Source organism: Pholcus phalangioides, unplaced genomic scaffold (genome assembly GCF_987345545.1).
Source record: "Pholcus phalangioides strain wild (caught in Gottingen) unplaced genomic scaffold, Ppha-v1.0 ptg000003l_1, whole genome shotgun sequence".
NCBI lineage: Eukaryota > Metazoa > Arthropoda > Arachnida > Araneae > Pholcidae > Pholcus > Pholcus phalangioides.
In genome coordinates, this window is record NW_028301596.1 from 27657987 (window position 1) to 27684710 (window position 26724).

Genomic DNA, 26724 nt, shown 5'->3' on the forward strand with positions numbered 1-26724 from the left:
AAAAAAAAAACTCGAATAAATGAAACGGTTGAAATCAAAAATGCCACAAAAAAAAAAAAAAAAAATGTATCCCTATTTTCTATTAATATAACCATATTTTTCAAATACTTTTTATAGTGCCATTTACCGAAATTCAAAAAAGTTACATATACAGTCGGGTATACTTATAACATAACCGGTGGATAAAAGTACGGCTGTGATATCCTTAAAATGTCTCCCACTCATGTCTATATATTTTTATCTGTTATAGCATACCCTGCTTAAAACATACACTGTGGATATAGCAAGCCAAAAAGAAGTGGGATTAACCAAAAAAATAATCCCTGCAAAAAAAAGAACCCAGGAAAATATAGTCAAAAACAGCCTTTTATGGACAACATTCCTTGTATACGGGTGATATCTTAGACCTAAATTTTTTAAATAAACGCGAAAATACATGGATGTAATAGAGACTTCCTAATCAACAGATAGCACTGAATATTATAAATAACAAACTTTAACGCCACCTGTCGATAATAAATAACTATTTTGGCAATAAAATTTTTGACATTTAATAAATAAAAAAAATCCTGTCTTCCTGTGCAGAACTGTATCGTCTATGCTTTTCGGAATTATGGAATTTTTACTTGTTTTTATAACTTTGTGATCTTTTTATTGGTGGTCTTAATTCAAGTTGAGATTGGTGGAGTACTGGTGGCTAATTCAAGTGTATTATTGATTGGTGAATTCATAAACATCAGTGGAATTATTTTTTCTGAATTTTTTAATTGCACAATACCGTCAACTCTTCAAAGGGAAAAACCATTATCATAAACTCAAAAAAATCATTAACATTTAAAAAAATATGTGCATGTTGTGTATATTATCTCATTTTCTAATAAATTTCCAAAACTTTCAGATACCAATCAAAAATTATATTTATGCTATATTATATTTCAATTATTAAGAGGAAAAATTTTGACGTTGTTTACCTTGATTTTCAGAAGGCATTCGATCGGGTCCAACATGGCAAACTCTTGAAGCGTTTACATGAGATTGGAATTGGGGGCAACTTGCTGAATTGGATAGAATCAGGGGTTAAGAGATAGGTTGCAACGAGTTATGGTGAACGGGGAATTCTCTGGTTGGACAGACGTCACAAGTGGAGTTCCTCAGGGAAGTGTCCTTGGCCCCATACTTTTTTCACTTTTTATCGATAAACTCGATCAGGGTATCGATGGGATTACTAGCAAATTTGCAGATGATGTGAAGCTAATGGGAGTAATCGAGAATGAAAGCAATAGGGAGTTGCTCCAGACCAACTTGAACAGGATTGCAGCATGGGCAAATGAATGGAACATGACGTTTAGCGTTGATAAGTTAATGGTCCCTCATTTTGGTTCGAACAACCCACGGTTCCCTTACGAGTTGAATGGTGTCACTACCCCGGATGCAACTAGGGTCACCAATTTGGGAATTCTCATTGACGAGCGACTTAGGTTTTCTGAACATTGTTCAGTGGTGGTCAAAAAAGCGAATAGAATGCTTGGTCTCATTTTCAAAAAGGTCTCTTCGCGTTCTCCTAGAGTCATTCAGCCAATCGACTGCTTTTACAAGGGGACACCAGTATCGATTGGTGAGGGACAATGCAAGGTTATGGTGTCACATGGAATTTTTCTCTAATAGGGTTGTTAATAAATGGAATAGCTTACCCCCGGAGGTAGTAAATTGTAACACAATTGACACGTTTAAAAAGGAATACAATAAACATGTTGGGGTAAATCGAGAAGCTATCCATTCTTAGAATAAGACAACCATAAGTATTCTTTACGGACGTTGTATAATATTTTATCATGTGTATATATTGTTTATAATTTGTGTTAATTGCATTTTTAATTGGGTTGCTCTATTTTTGAAATATATGACATCCATATTTTTATGGGCATCTTTTTATCAGTCACCTTGTTGGGCATTTTGCCTGTTGTGGTGTTGTATTTGTATTATGTGAGGCATAAGCTTATTTTTTCCACGACAATCTCAATAATGCATATACGTCATTGCTACGTAAGCTAATTTAAACGCCACACTCTTATAACATACACGTAAGTTATTACATACACTTCTTGAATCACCTAGGGGCTATGTTATAACCAAACTCGACTGTATTTACATCTAACACAATGCCAAAGGGGAAAAAAAATTATGCTTGTGGTTTCCCCCCTTTAAGCATGCTCACAAGTACAGAGAAAAAATTATGACTTTCCACTTCAAAAAATGTAAATCACCCAGATTTCACAAAAACGTAGTAAAAAAATCAAATTTCAGCATTTGTTCGTCAAAGTTGGCAAATTTTCGCATTTATCACATTTCATAAATTTTGCATTTATCGTGGTTATTTCGTAAATACGAAATTTATGTATCCCTAATGATAAAGGCTTCCTTATGCTCTCCCAGAGGATCTGAAAGAGATAATCTTCTATGGGGAAAAAAGTGAAGACCAACCACCTGGATGGGAATTCATCCCTCCTTTTAATTTTTTTTTCCCTTCAGATTTTCCCTGACTTTTGACAAATATTTAACATTTTCCCTGACCATTTTCTGTTTCCCTAATTCTCCCTGACTTTCCACGTTGCTGTAGTGGTTCCCAATAGTTTAATGTACTGATATAAATATTATATGACATTTTTTTTGAGAAGTTAATTCTAGATTAAAAAGGTAAAAGACATGTATTTTTTAGCTATTTTCCTGCAAAACTAAAATCCAGTTTTATGAAAAATCCTTACATGATGAAAAAAAAAATGCATATGACCAAAAATACACCAGGAACAGTTAATAGATTCCACACACACACAATTTTCTATAACTTGAAATTTGCAGATCTGTATAATTCATGAGAAAATTGCTTAGAAATTTTGGGATTACTCAATAACATATTGAAAAAAAATTACCTTATCTGCACACATTGCAACCTTTATATCCTGACAAGTGATTTCGATGTGACGAATATTTTTCACATAATTTCCAGCAAGCTATAATAATGAAGAAATGTCAAAAATGAAGTCAATGATGTCGGAGAAATTTTCAGGGAAAAAAAAAACTTTCTGTACCTGTAAAATTACAGTGGATGCTCACTACACAGAAAACAGACAGATATAAAATTATACTGAAAAATTCAGAAAAGATTCTTAAAAAAATTAATTACTTGGATGGAATGAAAATTATGTTGCTTAATCTTTTATAATTGTCTGATGAAAATGTATCAGGTTAAAAAATAATAATAAAAGTTTAATTAATTGTATGTAAGTATAGTTACATACATGCAATTCAAGGTTATGGTGTCATCCCTACTTCATATTAAAATGTTGAATGAATGTAAAAAATAAAGTGCTGATTTCCAGCATAATAACATAAGTTTATTCGTCTGTACTTTGAACCAAAGTTATATTCACTTTTAGTGCTGTGTTTTCACATCAAATAGTTTATAAATGAAAAACTCTCTTTTTAAACATATTTTTCAAAAAATACTATTATTGACATTTTGAGTTTGAAAAATGATTTCTGAAAATCAATTGATTGTACCACTACAAAATTTTAATACGATATTCTGCTGTATACTATAGCTGCCAACTTTTCAGAATGAGAATTCTGGAGGTTTTTGCTCATCCAAATTCCGCACAAAAGTAAATATAACAGGGATTTTCAAAAAACAATAAAGGGATTTTTAATTAATAAAAGTACAATTACAGGGATTTTTTCCCCTTTGCAGAAATGTGACATCCTGCAAATCATTGTAGAGTAGCATCAAATCACCAATTATGGCCAACCAATACGTTAAATTAACTGTCATTAATCAGGTCATCAAATCAAATCTTGAGAACAAAGAAAACAAAATACGCAATCTGGCCCAAAACAGGACGTATGCAGACTCGACCAGAAATACATATAGTCAAAGCAGATACAAATCCTCTTGCTAATTTTGGAAATGGAAAGATTGCATTAAGGCTGGTTGTTTCGCAAATTTTGTCCACCCTCCCCCCCCAAAATGACCAGACCAGACTTGAATTTGGAGCAGATTCCCATCCGTTTTGGGGACGACTGTCGGCATACGAACTGACCAAGAAGGTCTATGAAGAGGGAAAAGGAAAAGAGTTAGAAGAAAAAGTGAAAAGATATAGTAATATGCGTCAGACTATACAAAATTAAGTCAGGAAAAAATGCCACCACAACCAAATCCAGATCGATCAGCAGGCCACATTTTTACATCGACAGACAAATTCTAAAAGTTCAGGGTGGAAAAGAGGACAAATAAAAAAAACACTGCATGGGTATCGCAGAGCAAAAACCTCATTCAATTTTAAGGATCAATATAAAGTACAAATGTGTGGTATAACAATATACAAGAAAATGAAATAAGACACTTTACACAGTTCTGCTCAGTAAGTGCTCATCAAAAATAAGTAAACATGAATATGTACACAATAAGACAATTGAAGGAATTTACCTTCAAAACAAGAATTTACAAAATTTCACAGATATTCCAGGAGTTGTACTACAGACAATTCTAATCCAGATGTAAAATTTGTTGTGGTCTTCTATATTTTCCCAATAAATGAGCATCATAATCCACAACGTCTCTCAAATGCTGATGCTCCGACTCTCTCATCCTATCATACTGTTCTCCATTTATTTTCTTTATGTAGTCAAATATGTGGGGGATTTTTAAGTCATTCCTGATGTTGATACCTCTAATGTACCATGGTGCTCTGGTGTATCTCCTGAGGAATTTGTTCTGCACCGTCTGTAAATTTTTTATGTTCATTTTACATGCATGTGACCATGCAGGTGAAGCATAAAGCATTGTAGGTCTGATAATAGTTTTAAAAAGAATTATTTTATTTTTCAGTGTAAGTTTTGCCTGTGGGAATGTGATTTTTTTTAGCATCCCTGATACTCTATTTGTTTTATTTTTAACATATTTTATGTGAGGTGTGCAGGAAAGATTTTTATTTAGTAGGCACCCCAAGTATTTTACCTGTGAAACAGGTCTCAGTACACTGTCTCCAATTAGGAGAGGCTGTCTAGGAAGTATTCGTCTTCTAGTAAACCAAACAAATTTACATTTCTCAAAATTGAGTTTGATAGCTGACTTATCACACCATGATTCAACATAGTCAATGGTCTCTTGTAAATTATTTAGAGCTTGTGTAGCATCCCTACTGCTACACAAAATCGCACAATCATCTGCAAACAGAGCAATAGTTCCATTTTGTGGACCAGGAATATCGTTTATGTAAAGTAAAAATAGCTGAGGTCCCAAAACACTACCTTGTGGGACCGAGGCCTGAATTGGCTTAACAGCAGATAATTTATCCTGAATTTTCACTTGGAAAGTTCTTCCCAAAAGATACTTATAGAAGAATATAATAAAATGTGGTGGGAAGTCAAGATCAATCATTTTGGAAAGCAAAGTGGCATGATCGCAACAATCGAAAGCATTTGAAATATCCAAAAATGCAGAAGCCACAAAGTCAAAATGGTTAAAAGCATCTGTAATAAATTCTGTGACTCTGATAAGTTGCGTTACACATGAATGCTCTGCCCTGAACCCATGCTGTTCCAGTCTAATAATATTGTTTACTTGCAAAAATTGTGTGAGTCTTGAGACAATGATACGTTCGAACACCTTACTAAAATTACTCAATAGGCTGATAGGCCTGAAGTTTTGAGCAATTAAAGGATCAGTATTTGACTCATGAATAGCTTTTATGATTGATTTTTTCCAAGGTGTAGGGAAATAATTATTCTGAATAGCAGCATTAAAAATATTGTTAACAGAGTTTAAAGTGTTTACTGGAAGACATTTGAGCGCTTTATTGCTGATACCATCTATTCCAGATGCTTTTTTGACATTTAATTTGTTTATTGTTTCACGTATCTCATTTGTGGAAGTAAGTTCCATATGAGAGTTGGTACGGCTGCCATAGTGATGTAGATACTGAGCAACCCTACGTCTGATTCTGAGCGATGTAGCTGCAGGTTGATTAGAATTTCGTGTAAACTGCCTTTCATATCCTTCAGCAAAGGAATCAGCAATTTCTTGATCTGTAAAGACAAGTTCTCCTAAGCTATTTTTTAGTTTGTTTATTCTAGTGGTCTTAGGTTTGCACAATCTCCATGCACGCCATAGTTGCCCATTTTCTGCCGTGACATTGCTTATAAAATCTGAGAATCTTTCGTTCACATGTGCCGCCACCTCCTTTTTGATTTCCCTTTGAAGTTTGTTTAATATAATCTTGTCTATGTTCCCTCTAAAGGTTTGCCACCTCTTTCTCACCCTGTTTTTGTATTGAATCTTATCGAGAATTTCCTTAGGGAGACCAAAATTTTTATTACTTATGTTTTTTTCAGAGGAAACCTCGTTAATTGTGTTCTTAATAAGTGTAGTTATATGTTCTACTGCCTGATCAATGTCTTGGGCACTAGGATCATTTAATTCTAATGTAGGTAAATTATCCAGTATTTCAGTATATTTTACCCAATCAACTTGTTTCAAAATTTGTTTTTTCCTAGGGATTAAAAAGTCAATAGAAACGAAAAGTGGATTATGTGTTGAGTAAAGAATAGGTTTAACATGCATTTGTATGTCATGAAGAAAATTTTTTGTAATACCGAAATCTATTACATCAGGCTGTCCAATATTTTGTGGAGGATGGTGCGTTGGTTCAGGTGATGAGATGATATCCAGAAAATTGTCCAAACAAAATTTCCTCAGGATTCTGCCCTGCCTGTTTGTAGTCCTAGAGTAAAACAGTGATGATTTGCAATTCCAATCACCAATTGCCATAACTGGGATAGATGTGTTGAATATTTCTCTTAAAAGTTCAAGGTCCACAAGATTGTTAGGTGGTTTGTATATAGCACAGAATCTCATTTTGACTCTGTTTATGAAAATTGTAGCTGCAACAGCCTCTATGTTATGAGAATTTGGGAAGGGAAATTGTTGACAAGGGATATGATTTCTCACAAACAATGCAACACCACCTCCGCGATTATGAATTCGATCATTTCTAAAACACTGATAGCCATTTATGTCGAATATGTTGCTCGGAAGGAGCCAGGTTTCACTAATAAGTGCTATATCCACCTGATAGTCATAGAGTGTTTGTTTAAAAAGTTCTTTTGAGCCACTCAGACTACCAGCATTCCAGGCCATAAGCAAAGTGGCCTGGGGGGGGGGGTGCATTAATTAATTGTGTAATTGTTAGGAATTTCCAGAATCTGAATCAAAGTTTCAATAATCAGCTGTACTTTGGTAGGGTCCATACTAGCTGATTTAAGTAATTTATCAAAACTCTTGATAAGTGTATTGCTTTCTGTTGGGGAGCACATTTCAATGACTACATTTTGTTCTTTCATTGTAGGCAAAACTATGCAGTTTACAGTTCCAGAGTCTTTTATGGGGCTTGTTAATTTACCTTCCTCTATAACATCAAGTGTTTCTTCATAAGAGTCAATGCCACTCATATCGATTTCAACTGTATGAGTAATCACATCATGCATAACGTCTCTGTGAATCATATTTTGTAAGTCCATTTGCAGCTCTTCGAAAGTTTTGTGATTTTTTTCACGACCAAGTGGATGGGCACCTGCATGAATAGTATTGTGCAGTTTATCCTGCCTCTGTTTGAGGTCAGCCATCTCCTTTTCAAGATCTTCACGTGAGGGTTTTTGAGTATCAATATCAGTGTTTAAAAGTCCTTTTGAGGACCTCACAAAAAGCGAGGACCTTCCAATATTGAACTCATCCTCATTAGATCCAACTAATGATGGAAAATCTTCTGTCACAGGGGGTTTACATGTAGTGGGTAGCAAAGGCAGAAAGGTGCGGGTATTTTTAGTCACAAAACCCGGTCTAGATCGACAACCAGGATATCGAGCAGTATGAGGGCCACCACAAAAGTGACACTTCAAAAAATTTTTATCACCCTTTACCACACAGCTCCTGGTTTCATGGTTCCCCAAACAAAAGGAACAGATAGGCATATTTTTACAAAAATAAGAGCTGTGACCGATCATCATACAGTTTCTACATTGAAGGGGAATTTGATTTCCCCTGTACCTCTCAATACTAATAGGTATGTCACCTACATGAGTAATGTTTGCAAAGTTCTTGTAACTAATAGCTACTTCTACTAAAAATAGTGGTAGAATTCTACCACTAGAGTAGTTTTTCATGTTTGATACTTTTACCGTCTGAATATCCTGTTTTTCCAGATCCTCAATAATTTCTTGTGTTTTTATATTGGCCGGTAGACCTCTTATGACAAATTTTATGGTACGGTCACCCCTGATCTGGTAGGTATGGTACTTGAACTTCTTTTCATTGAAAATCTTTGTAACCACTCTATGGTCCTTTTCCGAGAAAACCTGAAATGTCTCCCGTAGGTTTTTGCTGTGGGGGAAACTCGCACATTGCCTTGATTTCACTAAAGTCACTTAACCAATTATTTCCCCAGTCCGTCAAAATTAATGGGGGAATATTTCCCTTCTTTTTATTTCTTGTGACCGTTACGAATCCGTCCTCATTATTCTCTGTGTTAGTAAAATCATCACTACTTTGCCTTTCCTGTGTACATCCATTGGAATTTAATTCCAAACCCGTTTGATTATTTTTCCCTTTTTTATTGCAAATAACTGTTGCAAAGCCATCAGCACTATCTGCAATTTCAACCTGAGGGTCATTCTCATTATATTTTTCTTGATTCGTCACACCCCCCGACTGTGTATCTGATTTGGGTCTAATAACTACATTTTCCATGTTGTCACTCACATCCGTATGTAATGCAAGTATTTGACCATGGTCATTTGCACCGGAATCATCTGAGTTGTTTTCTGCCAACAGAGCAGTCGCATTTATCCTCGTGTTCCTCTCAATAGGGGATACAGAGATATCCCCAACTGCACCGTCCCCAGAAATATACAAAGTGCTATTTTGTATATCCAATTTGGGTAAGGAAGAGTCACTGGGAACAAACGAATCCAAGGTAGTATTGTTATTGTTAGAGGACATTTCACCTGAGGTTTCATAAGTAGAACTACTGGTACTACTTGAACTAGTGGAACATGTATCACATGTATCACTGCTTGACCCAGAAGTTGTCAATGAGTCATAATCTAGTTTTTTGTTTAACTTGTTTACACAAATCTTACCTTTTCCCCTAATAAATTCACTCTTAGTGCTTAGTGCTTCGCCAATTTGAGGCGCCTTGATTAAATCCCCATTACTCACTTCTTTTGAGTGATTCTCCTTCATCCTGATCTTTTTTTTGTCCCTCTTTTTCTTTTTCTTAGCAACAGGTTCCACAGAAGGGGGAGTTTCACTGACTTTGGGAATTACAGTTTTGAACCTGAGTTTACTGCTATGTATACATGTTCTAACATTTAAATCCTCAAAAAAGGATTGAGCCGCCTTTAACACCATTTCATGCAACTTTTCTTCTTCTTCTGAGGGGGATTCAAGCAGTTGCACATATACAGAAAAGACAGACTCTAACCTCTTAGCTGTATCACAATCATCATTTCTAGTAAGGGAGTTCCCTTCCTCATATCTATCTTTTAGCCATTGAAATACAAGCTTCTCAAATCTTTCGCCCTGATCAGGAGATTCATGGAACTCCTCCACAAGTGAACACAATTTTTTAACCACCAAAATATTATCCGGGTTTGCAAAAGGACAAATAAACCCCATGAGCACTCACTAAAATGAACAGAACTTACCTGTAATAAGTATCCAAGAGAAAACCCATGAAGAAAAATTTGAAGTTCACAAGAATTTCACAAAAGGGAGAAAAAAGGGGCAGACTTTGCACTGGGGGGGGGGGGGGGTCACACACATATCACAAAATTGAGAGCGATGAACACTCAGGATCACAGATGACCGTTATTCCGCACTGCAGATGTACTGTAGACGAATCAGCAGCTCCGAAGGAACAGGTCGCACCCAACACCGTAGAAAGATTGAAGTCCGTAGAAGCCAACGCGTTATGATACTAACGCCGTTGAAAATTGGAGCATCGAAGAATACGTCCTCTCTCCTCGAAGGCCAGCACCCAAATGTGTGTTGATAGTTAAATTTCTTATGTGTTCCCCCCCCCCCAAAATGAAATATTTTTTTGTGATTTGATGAAAAAACAACAATTTACATTACATTAGGCTGAGAGATGTCTCCTGGCCAATCATTCTCCCAGCATAAGAACTGATTTCAATGCGCTGCCAGCCATAGAATCAACTGACCAATCACAAAACAATAGTGTATGTCAAGCCACTCATGTATGTAAATACAACCTGAGACTCCGGAAAACTTGACCTTGATCCAGTTTTATCAATTCTCCTGATGATGTCAACCACTAGTGTTGGGGAAACGTTGAGAACTAACTCAACCCGAACAAACAATTTACATTACGCTTATGATATAACTAGCTGTAACCTGTGGCTTCGCTCGCTAGAATTTGGCCATCTGAAAATTGTTCTGCAATGATTTCCCAGCATAATATTTGCACCCCGTTGGGGGTTAAATTTTCAGAAATTCTGTCAGTGATTCTTTGCATTAGAAAATATAATACTCACAATTGCATCATATATGCCTTTCCTTTGAAACCCCCCTCCCTAACATATGACGCCCTAGATGTTGAATTTTGAAACATCCCTTCTTAGTGAGTCTCTACATTACAAACTGAAACTGTTCACCAAATTTTATATTTATAGCTTCAGTGATTTCGGCTCTGAAAAGACCCTTTCTTGGTGCTTTTTTTACTTCATGAAATGAAACTAATGACCAAAGTTCATATTCATAACTTCAGTGGTTTCGGCTCAGCTATGATGAATCAGTAAGTCAGGACATGTCATATATATATAGATTTGGGGCAAAAAAAAAATTAATGGTGTTTTTTCCAGGCAAATTCCTTAAGAATATTTTTTCCCCTAAAAAAGTAGGGAATTTTTGCAAACATGGTTGAAATTCGGGAGATATAAGAATAGTTTAGGACTCCGGGAGACAGAATAACAATTAGGAAGCCACCCGGAAAATCCGGGAGACTTGACAGCTATGCTGTAAGTTTATTAAAACCTAAGGTCTGAATATAATTATTTGTCAAATTATAGTGATACTATGGGGGGGGGGGGTGTGACAATTTCCCCCCCCCTGAAGTTTCGCCATGCAACCTCCAACAATACAGCATGTTGTGATGCACTAGAATATGTAACAAATACAGTAAATCACTATTTAAAGTGCACCACAATCCAACACAATGCACCACATTATGTGCTTTATCGCACACACAATAAAGCAAAGCACCCTAATTCAGAATGGACCACAATACCCCATAAGCACTAAAATACAATAAGCAATTCTCAGGGGTGGAAAATGAAAATTTTTGATTTTTGTAGCAGGAAAAATTGTTTTTGTAGCAGCATTTATCAGCTTTGTAGCAGTTTGAAATTTTGGCAGTAAATAATATACAGTTTCTATATGCATATGTTACGGTAAAAGCAGAAGAGGTTTCACCAAGTTGAGTTGGTAAAAGCCAGAAAAACGCTGTAAACGTATACATTTTGTACTTGTACCAAGCACTTCGGTAAAAGTTGACATTTACCAACTTTCATGAAAATTACTAAAACTGTGAATTTTCTAATTTTCATAAATTTGAAAGCATGTCATTTATTAATCACAACAATCCTGATGCTTATGATAATAATTAACTAACTAATTAAACATTCAAATTCATGAAAATTACTAAACTTATTGTTTATTAATCACAATAATCCTGATGCTAATCAACATCATAATTAATTAGTTATTCAAATTCGTGAAAATTACTGAAATTGCTAATTTTTAATTTTCATAAATTAGAAAACATGTCATTAACGATATTGATGCTAATTAAAATCGTAATTAACTAACTAATTAGTAATTCAAATTCATGAAAATTAGTAAAATTGCAAATTTTTTCATTTCCATAAATTTGAAAGCTCGTCATTTATTAATCACAACAATGCTGATCCTAATTAAAATTATAATTAATTAACTAATTAGTCATTTAAATTCGTGAAAATTAGGGGCCATTCAAGCATTACGTAAGCAGACACTGACCACCCCTCCCCCGTCAGCAGCTTAGAATATTTCATATCTTCAAAAAGGGGTGGTTGATGATGTAAGCAACCTTCAAACCCCCCCCCCTTGTCATCAAATGTCAGCAAATCCAAAACCCCCTTCCCCCCCCCCCTCCTTGATGCTGATGTAATACTTGAATGACCCCATATATGGAATGAAGACGTCTTCTCCTTTGGCACATCCAGTTAGAATTGGTGCTTCCATGATGTAATTGTGCAATTTCTTCACGCAGAGTCTCTGTGTCTAGAAATTTCTTAAAAAACATTATAGGTGCTCCGACTTTGAGGGTCAAATTGTGTGATGGCACACCCGGAATATCCAGAGTTCAGAAATTCTGCAGAATACAGAACTGTCTGCACTGTGTCTGTGACAGTGTCAACCGATTTGTAAGATGTGGAGTCTCCCGGAATAATTTTCAGGATTTTGTCGTTAATCTTGTTCACACTGTAGTTTTCCGATGCCAGTGTCCCCTTCTTCCCCCTCCTCGATGCTGACGTAATACTTGAATGACCCCTTACTAAAATAACAATTTTTATAGTTTTCATATATTTGAAAACTTGTCATTTAGTAACCACAACCATCCTGATGCTAATTAAGATAATTTAATCAACTAATTAGTCATTCAAATTCATGGAAACTACTTAAATTAAAAGTTTTTCAATTTTCATAAGGAGGAGCTTTCAACACATGGTCCACTGGCTACATATGGCTTTCGAAGCTTCTTGCTGTAGCCTGCCGAAGAAAAATCTTACATAGCTACAGAATTTATGGAGATGCTTGGGAAAAAACTCTTGATGAAGGAGGGAGGGTATTGGAGAGTATTCATTGAGGGAATTCCACCTGTGATTTTTATTTTTTATGTTTGTTATGGAAAAATTAGATTCGCATGAATGTAAAGTTAAGAATGAAAGAAGTATTGTGCTTCTTTGGCATTATTTCAAATCCATAGACAAGCTATCATAATGGAAGCAGTTATCAATGAAATCAAAAATCTTGTTATATCTTTGGGTGGTTTGTCAAATAGAAACTGCGACACCTTTACAAACTCTTACTGAATGCTAAAAAGTTATGATAAAATGATGACAAATATGTAAGATGAATTTCCTTATTTATAGTCGTTATTATCACAATTAATGAGTTGAAAATACAGTAATTACAATCATTGATTTCAATAAAGTCTAAAAATTAAAGTTGGCTTCATTAAGAATAAGTGAAAAAACCAGAACATTTTTATGAAAAGGTCAGCATGGCCAAAATTACGTGAAAATATGGGAATGTCTCGGGAAATACAAAATGAATGGTTGCTCTACTCATACCTACCAGTTCTGCTACAAAAATGTCCCAAACAGAATTCAAGTCCATCCATTTAACCATTGGCACCTTCCAGGAGTCAGAGGGGAGATTAAAAAGACAGCATATCTAGCTGAGCGTGTCTAAGGCTGTAACAGTGCCGGATTTAGATGTTTGTAGGCCCTGAGCACTTGAATGATTTTGGTGTCCCCTCCCCCGGTCCTTACAAGTATATTTTACTCAATATTGAATCTATAAATAAATAACTAAATGGAATTTTATATTTCCGAAGTAATTAATCTAAAGCTCTAAGGCAGAATTATAGTGTGAATATTTTTAAGCATGGACATTGAAAAGGTTTCTCCCCTAATGCTTTTCTTTTTCTACTTGCGAAGGCTTTGACAATATCCGAAGATGTCTCTTGCCGCTATTACTACGAAGGTTTTGACAGCTGGAAAGAAAATTCAAATTCCCTTGTGGGGACCCAAGTCCTCTCACTTGCCGAGTGAGCGTACTAGACCACAAAGCCAACGAATCCTCTTTACTTAGAGCTTATGTGTGCTGAATGGGGCCGTACATGGACAGCCAGACCTAACTCAGGCCAAAGCTCACAATGTCTGACATTGCCACCAGATGGCAATTTCGACTTTCTATACATACAAGAGCCCTAGGTTAATCGTAAAGAAGTTTGAGTTTTCCCAACTGTACGATTTGGTCTTCAAGTGATAATAAAGTTATTATAGTGCAGATTTCACATAGCTGTCAACCAGCTCTCTTTTACATTGGCCAACATGTTGTGGCAGTTCAAGTACAGCTGCAAAAGAACAATTGCATAACAACATCTGCTTATTCTTCACCATATGATGGCCTTCACGAGACTATTGAAGAAATCGAGCAGATCCTCTACAAGGCTGGAAAAACAGACGTCATCATTGCGGCAGATTTAAATGCACATAATCAGTTATGGGGATACAGAGAAAATAACCTAAGGTGTACGTGGCTCTTAGATCATATAATGGATAACAATTTAATTTTGTTCAATGCCAATCATGATATCCCAACCTTTTAGTGAAATAAAGACAAAGGTTGGCCAGACGTCACCTACACAAATTCCCTGAGGCTCTTCAATTGCAGCAGAAGAATTATCTCTGAGGAAGGTGATATTGGATCACACAGGAGTATTAAAATTTTTATGTACGAATCACTCCAAAGATGTACAAACAAATACTTCAAGACTACCCAGAGGAAATTAAGGGTATTTCAAAGGAAAATCAACCAGAATTGATACGTCTCAAACCAGAAATCCGCGAGATTCAAGACCCTGACGTGTTGAACCATTTCACAGATAAGAACATGGATCTGATTTAGAGCTGCTGCGAGAAGTTTCTAGGCTACAGGGAGAACCAAAAAGTTACTCAGCTTTCCCGGTGGAATCAAGATTTAAATATTAAGAAGAAACAAGTAAGAGCCCTTGAGTGAAAGCTGAAATCTGCAATTAGACATGGGATTGATGTTCAGCAATGCCGGGAAAAATATAAAACAGCTATTGCAGAGTACAAAAAACTTATCAGGTACACAAAAGCCAAATGCTGAACAAAATATTGTGAAGAAGACAGAAGCATTTGGTAAAGCTTACAAAGCTACTTTAAAAAAGAAAAGATTCACCACACAAATCATTATGCAAAACATTTCTGGAACCAATATTTCCATTGGTCAAGCTGCAGAGGTGCGATTGAAGCAATTATTTCTCTGCAATATCCTCTGTTAATTACACAAACATCTCAGATCATACAATTTCATTCTTTGAAATAGAGAAAATTCTTCATGAACGTAATCCTAAAAAAGCACCAGGGATCGACTTCATCACTAATCCAATAATGAAAACTGTATATCAAGCTTGCCCTTTGCTAACTATAGGGACTTCTTCAATAAGTGTCTCGAGCTGAGAACCTTCCCTAATCGTTTCAAGATCGATACAAACTTCTCTTCTTAAAGAAAGACAGAAATTCAATGATTTTGGACTGATATCGCCCAATCACTCTTTTACCTGTGTTTGGCAAACTGCTGGAAAAAATATTAATCCAGAGGCTTACTTATTTCATTGACACGAACAATGTGGTAAGTTGTCATCAATACAGCTTCTGCTGTGGAAGATTTTGTGAAATGGGTCTGCTCGACTTAATGAAAACTGTACAACAATACATACAGGAAGATTTCCTTGTAGCGGTGATCACGCTTGATATTAGAAAAGCATTCGATTTGCTGCCTCACAATTATATCATAAATACACTGAGGGAACTACAAATCCCTGATGATCTAGGCCGAACACTCTACAACTTTTTGTTTGATAGGAAAATCTGTCTAACATTCGATGGAGGAATGGCGCAACACTCAATGCGACGTGGCACTCCACAAGGATTGTGCGGAGGGCCAACCCTTTGGAACTTGGCCATCAACCAACTGTTGGACCAGATTCAACCAGCAAGAGTCCACCTACAAGCGTACGCCGATGATTTAGTATTAGTCATTGCTGACAAGTCAGTAAAATATATGAAAGATCGGGCCAGAGAAATCCTGAACTCAATAAACGACTGGGTCACCAAACATGGACTAGAGATAGAGTGGAGCAAGACTAGCTATCTCTGGCCTAATAAGAAATGCAAACTACCGAAGATTTACATGAGTGGCCAGAGACTTCGGCATACCTCTACATTAAAAATTCTGGGGATAACATTTGATGAGAAATTTAATTTCACTCAACATTCAATGAATCTAGCAGTTACAGCAAACAATATATTATATAAACTTTGTTGTACGGCCAAAGGATACTCTAGACCAGTGGTCGGCAAACCACGGCTCGCGAGCCACATGCGACTCTTTGGCCCCTTGAGTGTGGCTCTTACCCAAAATACCACATGCGGGTGCACAAAAATTCCAGATTTTTGCAAAATCATGTTTAGACACGCATTGTTCTCGCTCCATAAAAGACTATAAAAAGAAAATAAATGAAAAAGAAATACGATAAACATGTTAGGGTATACCGAGACACTATCCATACTTAGAGAGAGAATAAGAGACGACCATTTATGGGCATTGTATCATTGTATATATTGTTCATAATTTTTGTGATAGTGTTTTTAATTGGGTTGCTGTATTTTGAAACATACGACATCCATATTTGTTTTGGGCATCTTTTTCTCAGCCAACTCGTTGGACATTTTGCCTGTTGTGGTGTTGTATGCCTGTTGTTTGGCTCTGTTGAATAATGAGTTTGCCGATCACTGCTCCAGATTTATTTATCGATCAGAAAATAATACAGATGACAAACTTGTAGTGATACTATTACATAAAAACCAACAACCAGCAGATAGCATTAGCCACCCACGATTGTTGCTGAATGCTGGGAAAATACATATTCATACAGGTATATGCATAATTATATCACTGGCAAGCAGAGAGAGCCGAGATTTAATTAAATTAATAGTAATTTTAATAGTGGTAAATATATAAGTACTATATATAAAGTATTATATTAAATATATAAATTATTTTAAGTCAACGTGTGCAATATACAAATACAAATACAACGCCACAACAGGCAAATTGCCCAACGAGGTGGCTGACTTAAGAACATCATGGATCCCCGAGCCATTTTTTGGAGGCCCTACCTACTACTGCTACACCCCAAATGCACCCCCGCCCACGGAACCCCCCAACGAATCGGTACGTGCGGGAATGTGCGTGTACGTGTAGTGCAACTTGACGTAAAGTTTGTTTCTGTGTAATGTTTGTTATGTGTAGTGCTGCCATCTGCCACCAGTTTTTTTTTCTAACTATGAGTGAAGTGTTATGATTGAATGATTTATCGTTGTAGGACTGTTGCTCTCTGTGGCGAGACTTTTTATCGGGGAGATCGGCTCGCATTTGCGCCTTGAAGTTGGGAACCACAGAAAACCAACTTCAGCCACAGAAAATCAACTTTTGTGATGTCCTTTCACTTTCTTTTCACTTTCGTGAAAGGATGTGGGTTCGATTCTCCGAAGGGGCAGTTGAATTTTCTCTCTTTCCAAAATATATCTTCGCAACAGCCAGTTGTTAAAAAACCTTTGTAAACATAAATTTCCTTATAGATGTTGGGTCAGAGATTTCGCTTATTCTGGCGAACTCTGTCGATAGCATGTAACCAGTGTTATTCACTTTACATGCGGCAAATGCATCTAACATTAATGTATATCGACAAAAACTTCTCACAATTGATTTGAATTTATGAAGAAAATTCCAATGGCCATTTTTAATGGCAAATGTGTCCACGCCAATAATAGGCACAGATTTTCTTTTTAAATTTCGGTCTCACTCCTGATCTAAAATTAAGAAAAAGTTTTGATTCTTTCACGAATTTATCATCTACAGCAAAAATTCAATCAGCATCAATTCACTCAATCAAGCTGATTACTGGTGACACTCAATATCATCAGTTACTTGAAGAATTTCCTGAGATAACAAAACCACCATGTGCAAATGCAGAAATAAAGCATGAGATTGTGCATCATATCAAAACTATAGGTCAACCCGTGTTTGCAAAACCACGATGACTTGCACCAGATCATTTACACACCACAAAAGATGAATTTCAGCAAATGATTAATTTAGGCTATATGCCACCTTTCAAAAAGTCCTTACGCTTCTACAATACATTTGGTACAGAAAAAAGACTGCACAGACCAGTCGTGATTATCATGCACTAAATGCACAAACAGTCAAATACAGGTATAGTGTGCCTAATATTATGGATTTCATTGCGGAACTGCATGGAAAAAAAAATATTTTCGCATGTTGACTTGATTAAAACCTATCATCCAATACCCACTAAGATGATATTCATAAAACTACCATAACTACTCCTTTTGGCCAGTATGTAAGTACAATAATGCAATTTGGGCTATGCAATGCAGATGCAACATTTTAATGATTCATAGATGAAGTTATTCACGGTTTGCTTTTTGCCTACGCATTTCTGGATGATATTCTGATTGCTTCCGAATCAGAGAAAGAACATCTGAAACACCGCCATTAGTAAAATTTCTTCACAGTCAGCAAAATAAAAAGAAATCAGAACTAACCAAAGCATGCAATCAAACTGACAAACTAGTGGAACCCTGAGGCCAAAACTGCTTTTCATGATTTGTATCACAGTTGACGTCTCTGATAACGCTGTTGATGGCACATTAATGCAATATACTGACCACACATGGGTACCGATAGCATTTCTTTTTCAAAAACTATCAGACACCCAAAAGAAATGGTCAACCAATGATAGAGAATTATTTGCCATCTATACTACCATAGGAAAATTTAATTACATGTTAGAAGGCAGAAATGTTTCTATTTTTACAGATCAGAAGCCATTAATTTTTGCTTTCAAACAAAAATCAGAAAAATGTTCTCTAAGACAATTCTGCAAAATTGCTTTTATATCTCAGTTTCCAACTGATATCTATATACACTCATGTCCACAAATTAAGGATAATGCCAGCTCCGGCAAATAAAGGTTCAGAAACAAAACAAACGTTACTTATTCATAAAGCCCATTTATAAAACAAAAGATGAACAAAAACGATGGTGTATGTATGATACCATTCATAAAAACTACGATTTTTGCTCCCTGGAGCAATTGTAAAAAATATCTCCTTTATAAAAACTTACTATTACATGGTTGGTATGATGGTTAATACATTGTATGTCTCCCATGCGATGAAACACAGTCCGTACAACGACCAGGCATGCTGAGTATCAAATTATCGATCTGATCTTGAAGAAGATCACTCCACTCAGTAAGCAATGTTCTGCGAAGTTCCGGTACACATGTAGGAGGTGGTTGACGGGCTGCAACTCGTCGGCCAAGCATGTCCCACACATGCTCTATCAGATTCAAGTCAGGTGAGAGTGCTGGCCTTTCCATACAGGTTATATCCTCAGATTCAAGGTATTCGTTTACGATGTTTGCTTGGTGAGGACAGCGTTGTCATCCATAAACACAAATTCTGCACCCATGGCACCCCTAAACAAACGTACATGTTGTTCCAGAATGATGTCCCGATAAATTTGGGCTATTATATATATATATATATATATAATTATATATATATAATAGTTTATGCCTTTATAATGGTTTATCACTTTTTCAATCCTCCCAGTAATGAGGCTTTTTGAATGGAAGTCAGAATCATCATTAGCATCACTTTGAGGGTCAGGCAAAGGATAGTCCCCATAGAAATCAGTGTTAAAATTGCCGATTTTACTGTAGAAATGCGGAAATTTATAGTGGGGTTTTCCACCACATAAGCAATATTAAAAGTTGTATTGAATTGTCGATTTTTGAAATATTTAGTTTGCTTAGAGATATATACGAAGTCCAGAAAATTAAATATGAAGTAATTAGCCGGATCTACTTTTGAGTTGGATATCCATGCAATAACATTGATTTCAACTTTTTATTAATATCTTCTCAAGCATGGAAATTAAGTTCTCAAATTAAGTTAAATTGTCTTTTAATATTCTACTGCGTAAATTCACATATAGTTTAGGTTGTTTTAAAATTAATTATGAGCCCATAAAGCACATCGAAGAAGTTCTACCAGAAGCTTCCAAAAATGCTTATTTAAAGCATTTTTGGAAGCTGAAACAGGCAGATGGATAACTTGAAGTTCAAGGGGGGGGGGGGGGGGGGGGGAATCGAAATATCTAGCACCCTTTAAAAAAACGAAGAAAAAACATTTTAATTTCTACATTTCTTTGAATCTAGATTTGTTTATTTCATGAGTAGAGCAGGAAGTCACCATATTGGTTAACTTGGACACGGTTTGTATGTCCCTCAAAGAAAGAGGAAGATATCACATGATCCAAAAAGCCTCATGAAAGAAAACCCGGGCAACGCTAGGTATTATAGCTAGCAAGATATAAAAACGGAACAGACAATGTCATAGCAGATGCATTAAGTCGCATTGAGGTAGATTCAGTTTCATCAGTAGATTTAGATTTCAGAAAATTTGCTGATGCACCCTCTTGGCCTGCGAGAAGAAAGGTGATGTCCGGCTAAATGGACATGGACTTCTATGGTAAGATCCACCCCTTGTATAACTAAAACTGATGTTTGAACAAGTGACAATCCAAAAAAGTTGTTTTTTTATGAATGAATCTAGCTTAACGTAAAATAACTAATACTGTAATAAAGCAATTGAGGTGATACAAAAAACTTGTTTTTATTTCCTGATGATTGTCAGTCTTAACGCAGGATATTTCGAACTGGGCATGTAATCCCATTAAGGGATGTTACAGCCTGAATTTTAACGCAAAACTATTTTTCAGCATTTTCATAACCTTTCCCATCCAGGGGCTTCAGCCACAATAAACTGATATTTGCCTGATATGTATGGCCATAAATGCAGAAATCTATTAAACTATTAGTGCAACAGTGTACACAATGTCAAACACGGCAGTCTTAGGGCAGTGCGACTGGTGCAATTGAACTGGGCGCCAAATGAGAAGGGGCTCTGAAACACGTTAGATATACATTACTAGAAAAATATCTTTAAGAGATATGTATTTAAAAAACTATAAAATTGCCTCATTCCCTCCAAAATTAGTACATCGCTCTAGAATCTCAACTGAATAATTACTCTTCTTATGTGGAGATCAAGGTTTAAATTTAAATATTCCTCCAAAGCTATATTTGTTTTTAGATTTTTATAGAGAGGGAAATGAACAAAATTAGTAATTTGAGATAAAATGTGTTGAGCATCTTGATCTTTCAGATTTAATATTATAAATGGTAGGTGAAATTTGGCAATTAGATAGTTAGTTTCAAGTCTGAGGAAGGAGAAACCAGCATTATCAAGGATATCCCAGAGAGAGCAAACCCAATTATACTTAGAATCAAAGTTGTGCTTAGCCCTCTCACAAAGGCTGAGAAAACTTATCTTTGGGAGTCTCTTCTCATTTATTTTCAAAACGTGAAGCCAAAAATTTAAAATACGCTTTTTGATGATGATACTCAGGCTTGATTGACCCAGTTCAGCGCAAATCATGTAAGGTGGTATCAGTTTTGAGAGAGTGAAGAATCTTCGGACAAAAGAACTGAACAAGGTGTCAATGTCACTCTGGTATTTAACAGCCCAAATTTCAGCACCATACAATGATGTTGAACTTCTTAATGATTGAAATAGCACTATAGCTGCTTTTAAAGAGGCCACTGTTGCTTTACTGGCTGTTGCTTTTGCTACAAAGTGGAGCTTTGCGGAGTGAAACATGCTTGTATATTGGAAGGGTAGGCTTAAATAAGTGCACTGTGACACTGTTGAAATTTCTCTATTAGCATAATACCAATGTTCACATTTTTTCAGGCGTCCTCCTCTTCTGCAAGCCATAATTCTAGTTTTTTCCAAGTTTAATTGAAGATCGAAATCAAGTTAAGTTATGTTAAGCTCATAAACAAAATGTCATATACTGATGGTTCTTTTTTTTTTTTTTTTTCTGATACAGTGACACATACGGTCATGTGGTGATTATTCCAAGAAATGTGGTACTGTATTAAACTACATGTACCACAACAAAAAAAATTTATGCAATGAAATATAGAAACAAAAGACCACAATAATATATACACTGCTGGCCACCGTAAATGCAACACCCTGAAGGAAGCATGCAAATAATATGAAATTTACAACATGCATTAGCGGAGGTGAGATATGCAAATGATTAGAATTTCAGCGCAGACGCACATCACGCGCGCCTGTGGCGCCACTTCAAAGAGCTATTTAAGGCTTGGAGATTTCGACGATTTGAAGTACGGCAATTGTGTTTTTCTTGTGGTTTTTTCAAAAAAACGATCAATTATGCCTCGTAGAAAACAGCGATCATCTTTTGATCAAGTATCCGAGTTTGACAGAGGAAGGATAGTGGCCTACCGAGATTGTGGATTATCTTTCAGGGAAATCGGTAGTCGTGTTGGACGAAACCAAACAACTGTAATGCGGATATGTGATCGTTGGATGCAGGAGGGTACGACGGATCGACGTGCTCGATCGCATCCACCTCAGTGCACCACTTCACGTGATGACAGGCGTATTGTGCGTATGGCAGTGACGGATCGCTCAGCCACATCACGAACCATAGCACAGCACATTCAGTCTGTACCCCATCATCCAGTGTGTGCGCGTACCATTCGACTGCCGTTTATAGCAGAGTGGTCTGTCCGCAAGACGTCCATTGCTTCGTCTACCCTTGACGCAGAACCACAGACGTCTCCGCCGCCAATGGTGCGATGAAAGAAGGATGTGGACGGCACAATGGAATGAAATTGTCTTTACTGACGAGTCACGCTTCTGTCTGCAACACCACGATGGTCGGATTCGAGTCTGGAGACACCGTGGAGAGAGGATGCTGAACAGCTGAGTTATGCACCGCCACACTGGTCCTGCACCGGGTATTATGGTATGGGGCGGTATTGGATATCACTCTCGCACTCCTCTAGTACGCAGTGCCGGTACTTTAAAAAGCCAGCGCTACATCTCCGAGGTGTTGGAGCCAGTTGCCCTTCCTTACCTTCAGGGCTTGCCCACAGCCATATTTCAACAGGATAATGCGCGACCACACGTGGCACGCATTGTCCAAAGGTTCTTCGTCAATCGCCAGATTGAATTGCTTCCCTGGCCAGCTCGTTCTCCGGATCTTTCGCCGATAGAAAACATGTGGTCCATGGTTGCTCAACGATTGACCCAGATTACATCCCCAGCAGCCACACCAGATCAACTCTGGCAACGCGTGGAAGCTGCTTGGTCTGCTGTACCCCAAGAACACATCCAAAGTCTCTTTGAATTAATGCCGAGGCGTGTGGCAGCGGTGATCTCCAACAATGGCGGCTACTCTGGCTACTGATTTTGGCAGGAACCACACTTCACAGAAGTCTATAAATTTAATCATTTGATGCTTGGTCAACATGTTATCTACACAATAAATATTGTTGCGATATCTCTTGTCTTTCTTGGTGTTGCAATTTGGGTGGCCAGCAGTGTATATTAGTTATTGCTCATTTCATTTTTAGTTCTAATAAAAAATTAATTACCACTCAGTAAATCCCACAGTAATTTGTATTTAGAATCAATTTAATATAATAAATTTGATTATTCACACCTTTGGAATTGAAATTTTGGAAAATTGACTAAAAACTGACTTTCGTCGCCTGGCAGTCGAGTGGTTAGGGAACTAGCTGCTCACTGTGCAGGTCTGGGTTCGAATCCAGGTTCGGGCATGGATGTTTACTAACACTAACAAATTCCCTGGACGGATCATGCTGATCCCTTGGGAATACGTGTGGATCACGTTATTATTATTTAAAAAAAAAAAAAAAAACTGATGAACATGCCAAGTTTTGAAAACCATGAAGTTTTTTGATGCATTTCTGGTCACTGATTTTAAACATGGCTCATTTTTGAATAACATGTAAAACGTTTTTGCAAAAATTGATTTTGGTACAACAGGAAAAAAGCTATAAAATATGTATTATTCTAACCTTTTAAATACTAAACTAATTTTTCGAAGAATTTCTTACATAATCTATACCAACAGTTCTCAACGGAGCCCTAAGGACTCGTGTGAACTCCCAGGTAAATTTGAAAAAAAAAATCAGTAACTTCGATGAATAAATAAAAAATAGGCCTACGAGGCTCCGCCATAGAAATTATATACCAGAGAGGGCTCCGTGGGTCAAGAAAGGTTGAGAACCGCTCATCTATACTATTGTATTTCTTTATTATGTAGCTTTCAATATAAAAGTAGCATAGGGAAAAGAACAAAAATGGAAAGTATTCTCTGAGATATTTGAATTCGAAAATCGGAGGGAAGTTGGGAAAAAACAGCAAAACCCAACGTACAATGCTTCTTTCCCAACTTTTCTCAGATTTTTGAATTCAGATACTTGTATCTCTGCAAATATTGCACTTAGAAAAGTGGAAATTTCTTCGTTGGCATCAGAAGAGAAAGGGCAACAACTTTTTAATTCAGTTTTTGAACACAGGTTGTCCCTTCAAAAAGTTTTTTTTTTTCAAATAACTATACAAAAAATTGATAATCAAATTTTCAGTTTCAATTCATCCGTTGAAACATAAATGACGTAACTTAAATTCCTGACTTTGCACATTTACATTCCACAAGAATGACTTAAGTATCTGTCAGTTTTCTTGCTATTCCAATTTTGAAAACCGTCACACGATTGAGGGACACTCTGTGTATTCAAGTAATGCAAGCATTTAAACCACTAGAGTGCACAAACCATTGGCCGACCCCGTCTAGAATTTTAATTGGTCCACGAAACAATTTTGAAAAAGTATTTCATTATTTCAAAATACACTTTAGGAAGTGTGGTTAAAGATAATATATATAGATATTATGCAATGAACTTTATTGATTTTGTTGCCAGACTATAACCAAGTACGCAGAAAGTATGCACCATACATTCGAATTAAATTTATCAGTGTTTTTCATCGATGTGTGTAGATACCTGCGGGCTGGAGGTTGAGCACCCCACCCCGTTATATGGCAATCATTATGGATTGGAATAGGATACAAATACAGAAAAGAAAGTAACACTTAAGCGCAACCACATATACAGTACCGATTTTTACCTTTTGTTTGTTTATGGATTTATTAGCAATGGCATGGGAGGGGGTGGAAGAGGGGGTAAAAAAGTTAGACTGAAATAGAAGAGAGTGGCAAAAACATAAGTACAGTCTTGTATACAGGATTTTTACTATACCATTCATGGTTACAGATAAATTCTAAATTTCACTTACTTTCAGAATATCAGCAGATATGTATTCCAAAACAGCAACAATGTAATATGTTACATGCAGGTCCACCTTGTACCCCAAAAGCTCCTAAGAAAAATATTTCTCTTCATCAGATTGTTGTACAATACATGAAACATCAATGAAGAAATAACATTTTTCTCAGCAACTGAAACAAACCATCACAACATAAAAATATAGACAGCATAGACTCAGTTATCTGAACATGATGAGCCAGAGGCATGTAAGGATTATCAAATGGGTATGTGTGTGTCTACTGTTACTGTAGATTTTCTTTTCAGCCTTTAAACTGCAAAGAGTCAGATATATACAGGGTGATAGTAATTAAAGTTCTTGTACTCAGGGGGTGAACTATCTCTGCGGTCCTTAGCCGAAAAAAAGTAGTTAAGCCCCGATTTGTCCTTAGATGGCCAGTAGTTCGACTTTTCGGTACTATCTCTAAGCTAAGGACTTTTTTTAGTAGTTACTTAGGACCGCTGCTAAGGACTGCCTAGCACCAGTCCTAAAGCAGCAAGAAAAGTAGTTCACGGCGGCCATCTTGGAAAAGAGGAAATCGCCTCTGGCCGCGAGCTCTCGCTGTGATATTTAGCGATGAAATATGCTGTTTTTTTTTTCGAATTAAAAAATTTTTTACGATAATAATGACAGATAAAACTTGGATTATATCTTCGGTGTCATCAAAGTTGAAGTGATTCATCGTTATATCCTCAAAAACCTGCTGTCGTATACGTTTCTGTTGACATCGGCGATCGAAGCCACGACGAAGTGCTAGCATGTTCATTACTGAGGTAAGAATTATTTTATTGCTATCGAACTATATAAGAAAAGTGTTAGAGATACTATTAATATTTTTTTGCTCGGTAAATGCGTTATTTAAAAATATAAATGGACATAATGTCACGCAATCAATAGGGCAGTGGATCCCACTTGGTAATGCTGGAAAAATATCAAATAGCCCATGTATATTTTGGGTTGTATTGAAAATATTTACATGGCGAATGAAAGATGAATCTTCAATTACGATAATATCAAATTGAAATTTTACATTCTATGTTTTTTGCTACATTAATTTTTTTTAATGAAAAATTATGTCTAAATGAATTGAGCACATGCGTAAATAAATAATTACAAATATAATTCATTGATAATATTATAATAATTATAGCACCTAAATGACAAAAAATTTTAATTTTTTTGTGATGAGTAATGGTGAAATTGAAATAAAGCATGGTAAAAATTGGCAGTAATGTTAAATATTAAATTTTGTAAAACTCATTCACTAAATTTAGTGTAAAGGATTAAACTTTAGATTTGATATTTTGAACTGTTCAAATGAACAATATTGTAATACTTACTGAAAGTTAAATTTTCAGAAAAAAATCATATGCTACTACTTTAAAAATTGCACTCTGTAACTCGGTCTGA

General features: G+C 36.2%; 1 protein-coding gene across 2 annotated transcripts in view; it reads right to left on the reverse strand.

The window, feature by feature from the left end:
• The window catches only part of Sos (Son of sevenless guanine nucleotide exchange factor), a 530159-nt gene that overhangs the window by 430766 nt on the left and 72669 nt on the right, over positions 1 to 26724 (reverse strand). For both annotated transcript variants that reach the window (XM_089247363.1, XM_089247362.1), the window contains 2 exons: positions 25285 to 25368; positions 2928 to 3008 (listed from right to left, as the gene is read on the reverse strand). In XM_089247363.1, coding sequence (XP_089103489.1) covers positions 2928 to 3008; positions 25285 to 25368 — 165 coding nt within the window. The remainder of the gene's footprint in view (positions 1 to 2927; positions 3009 to 25284; positions 25369 to 26724) is intronic.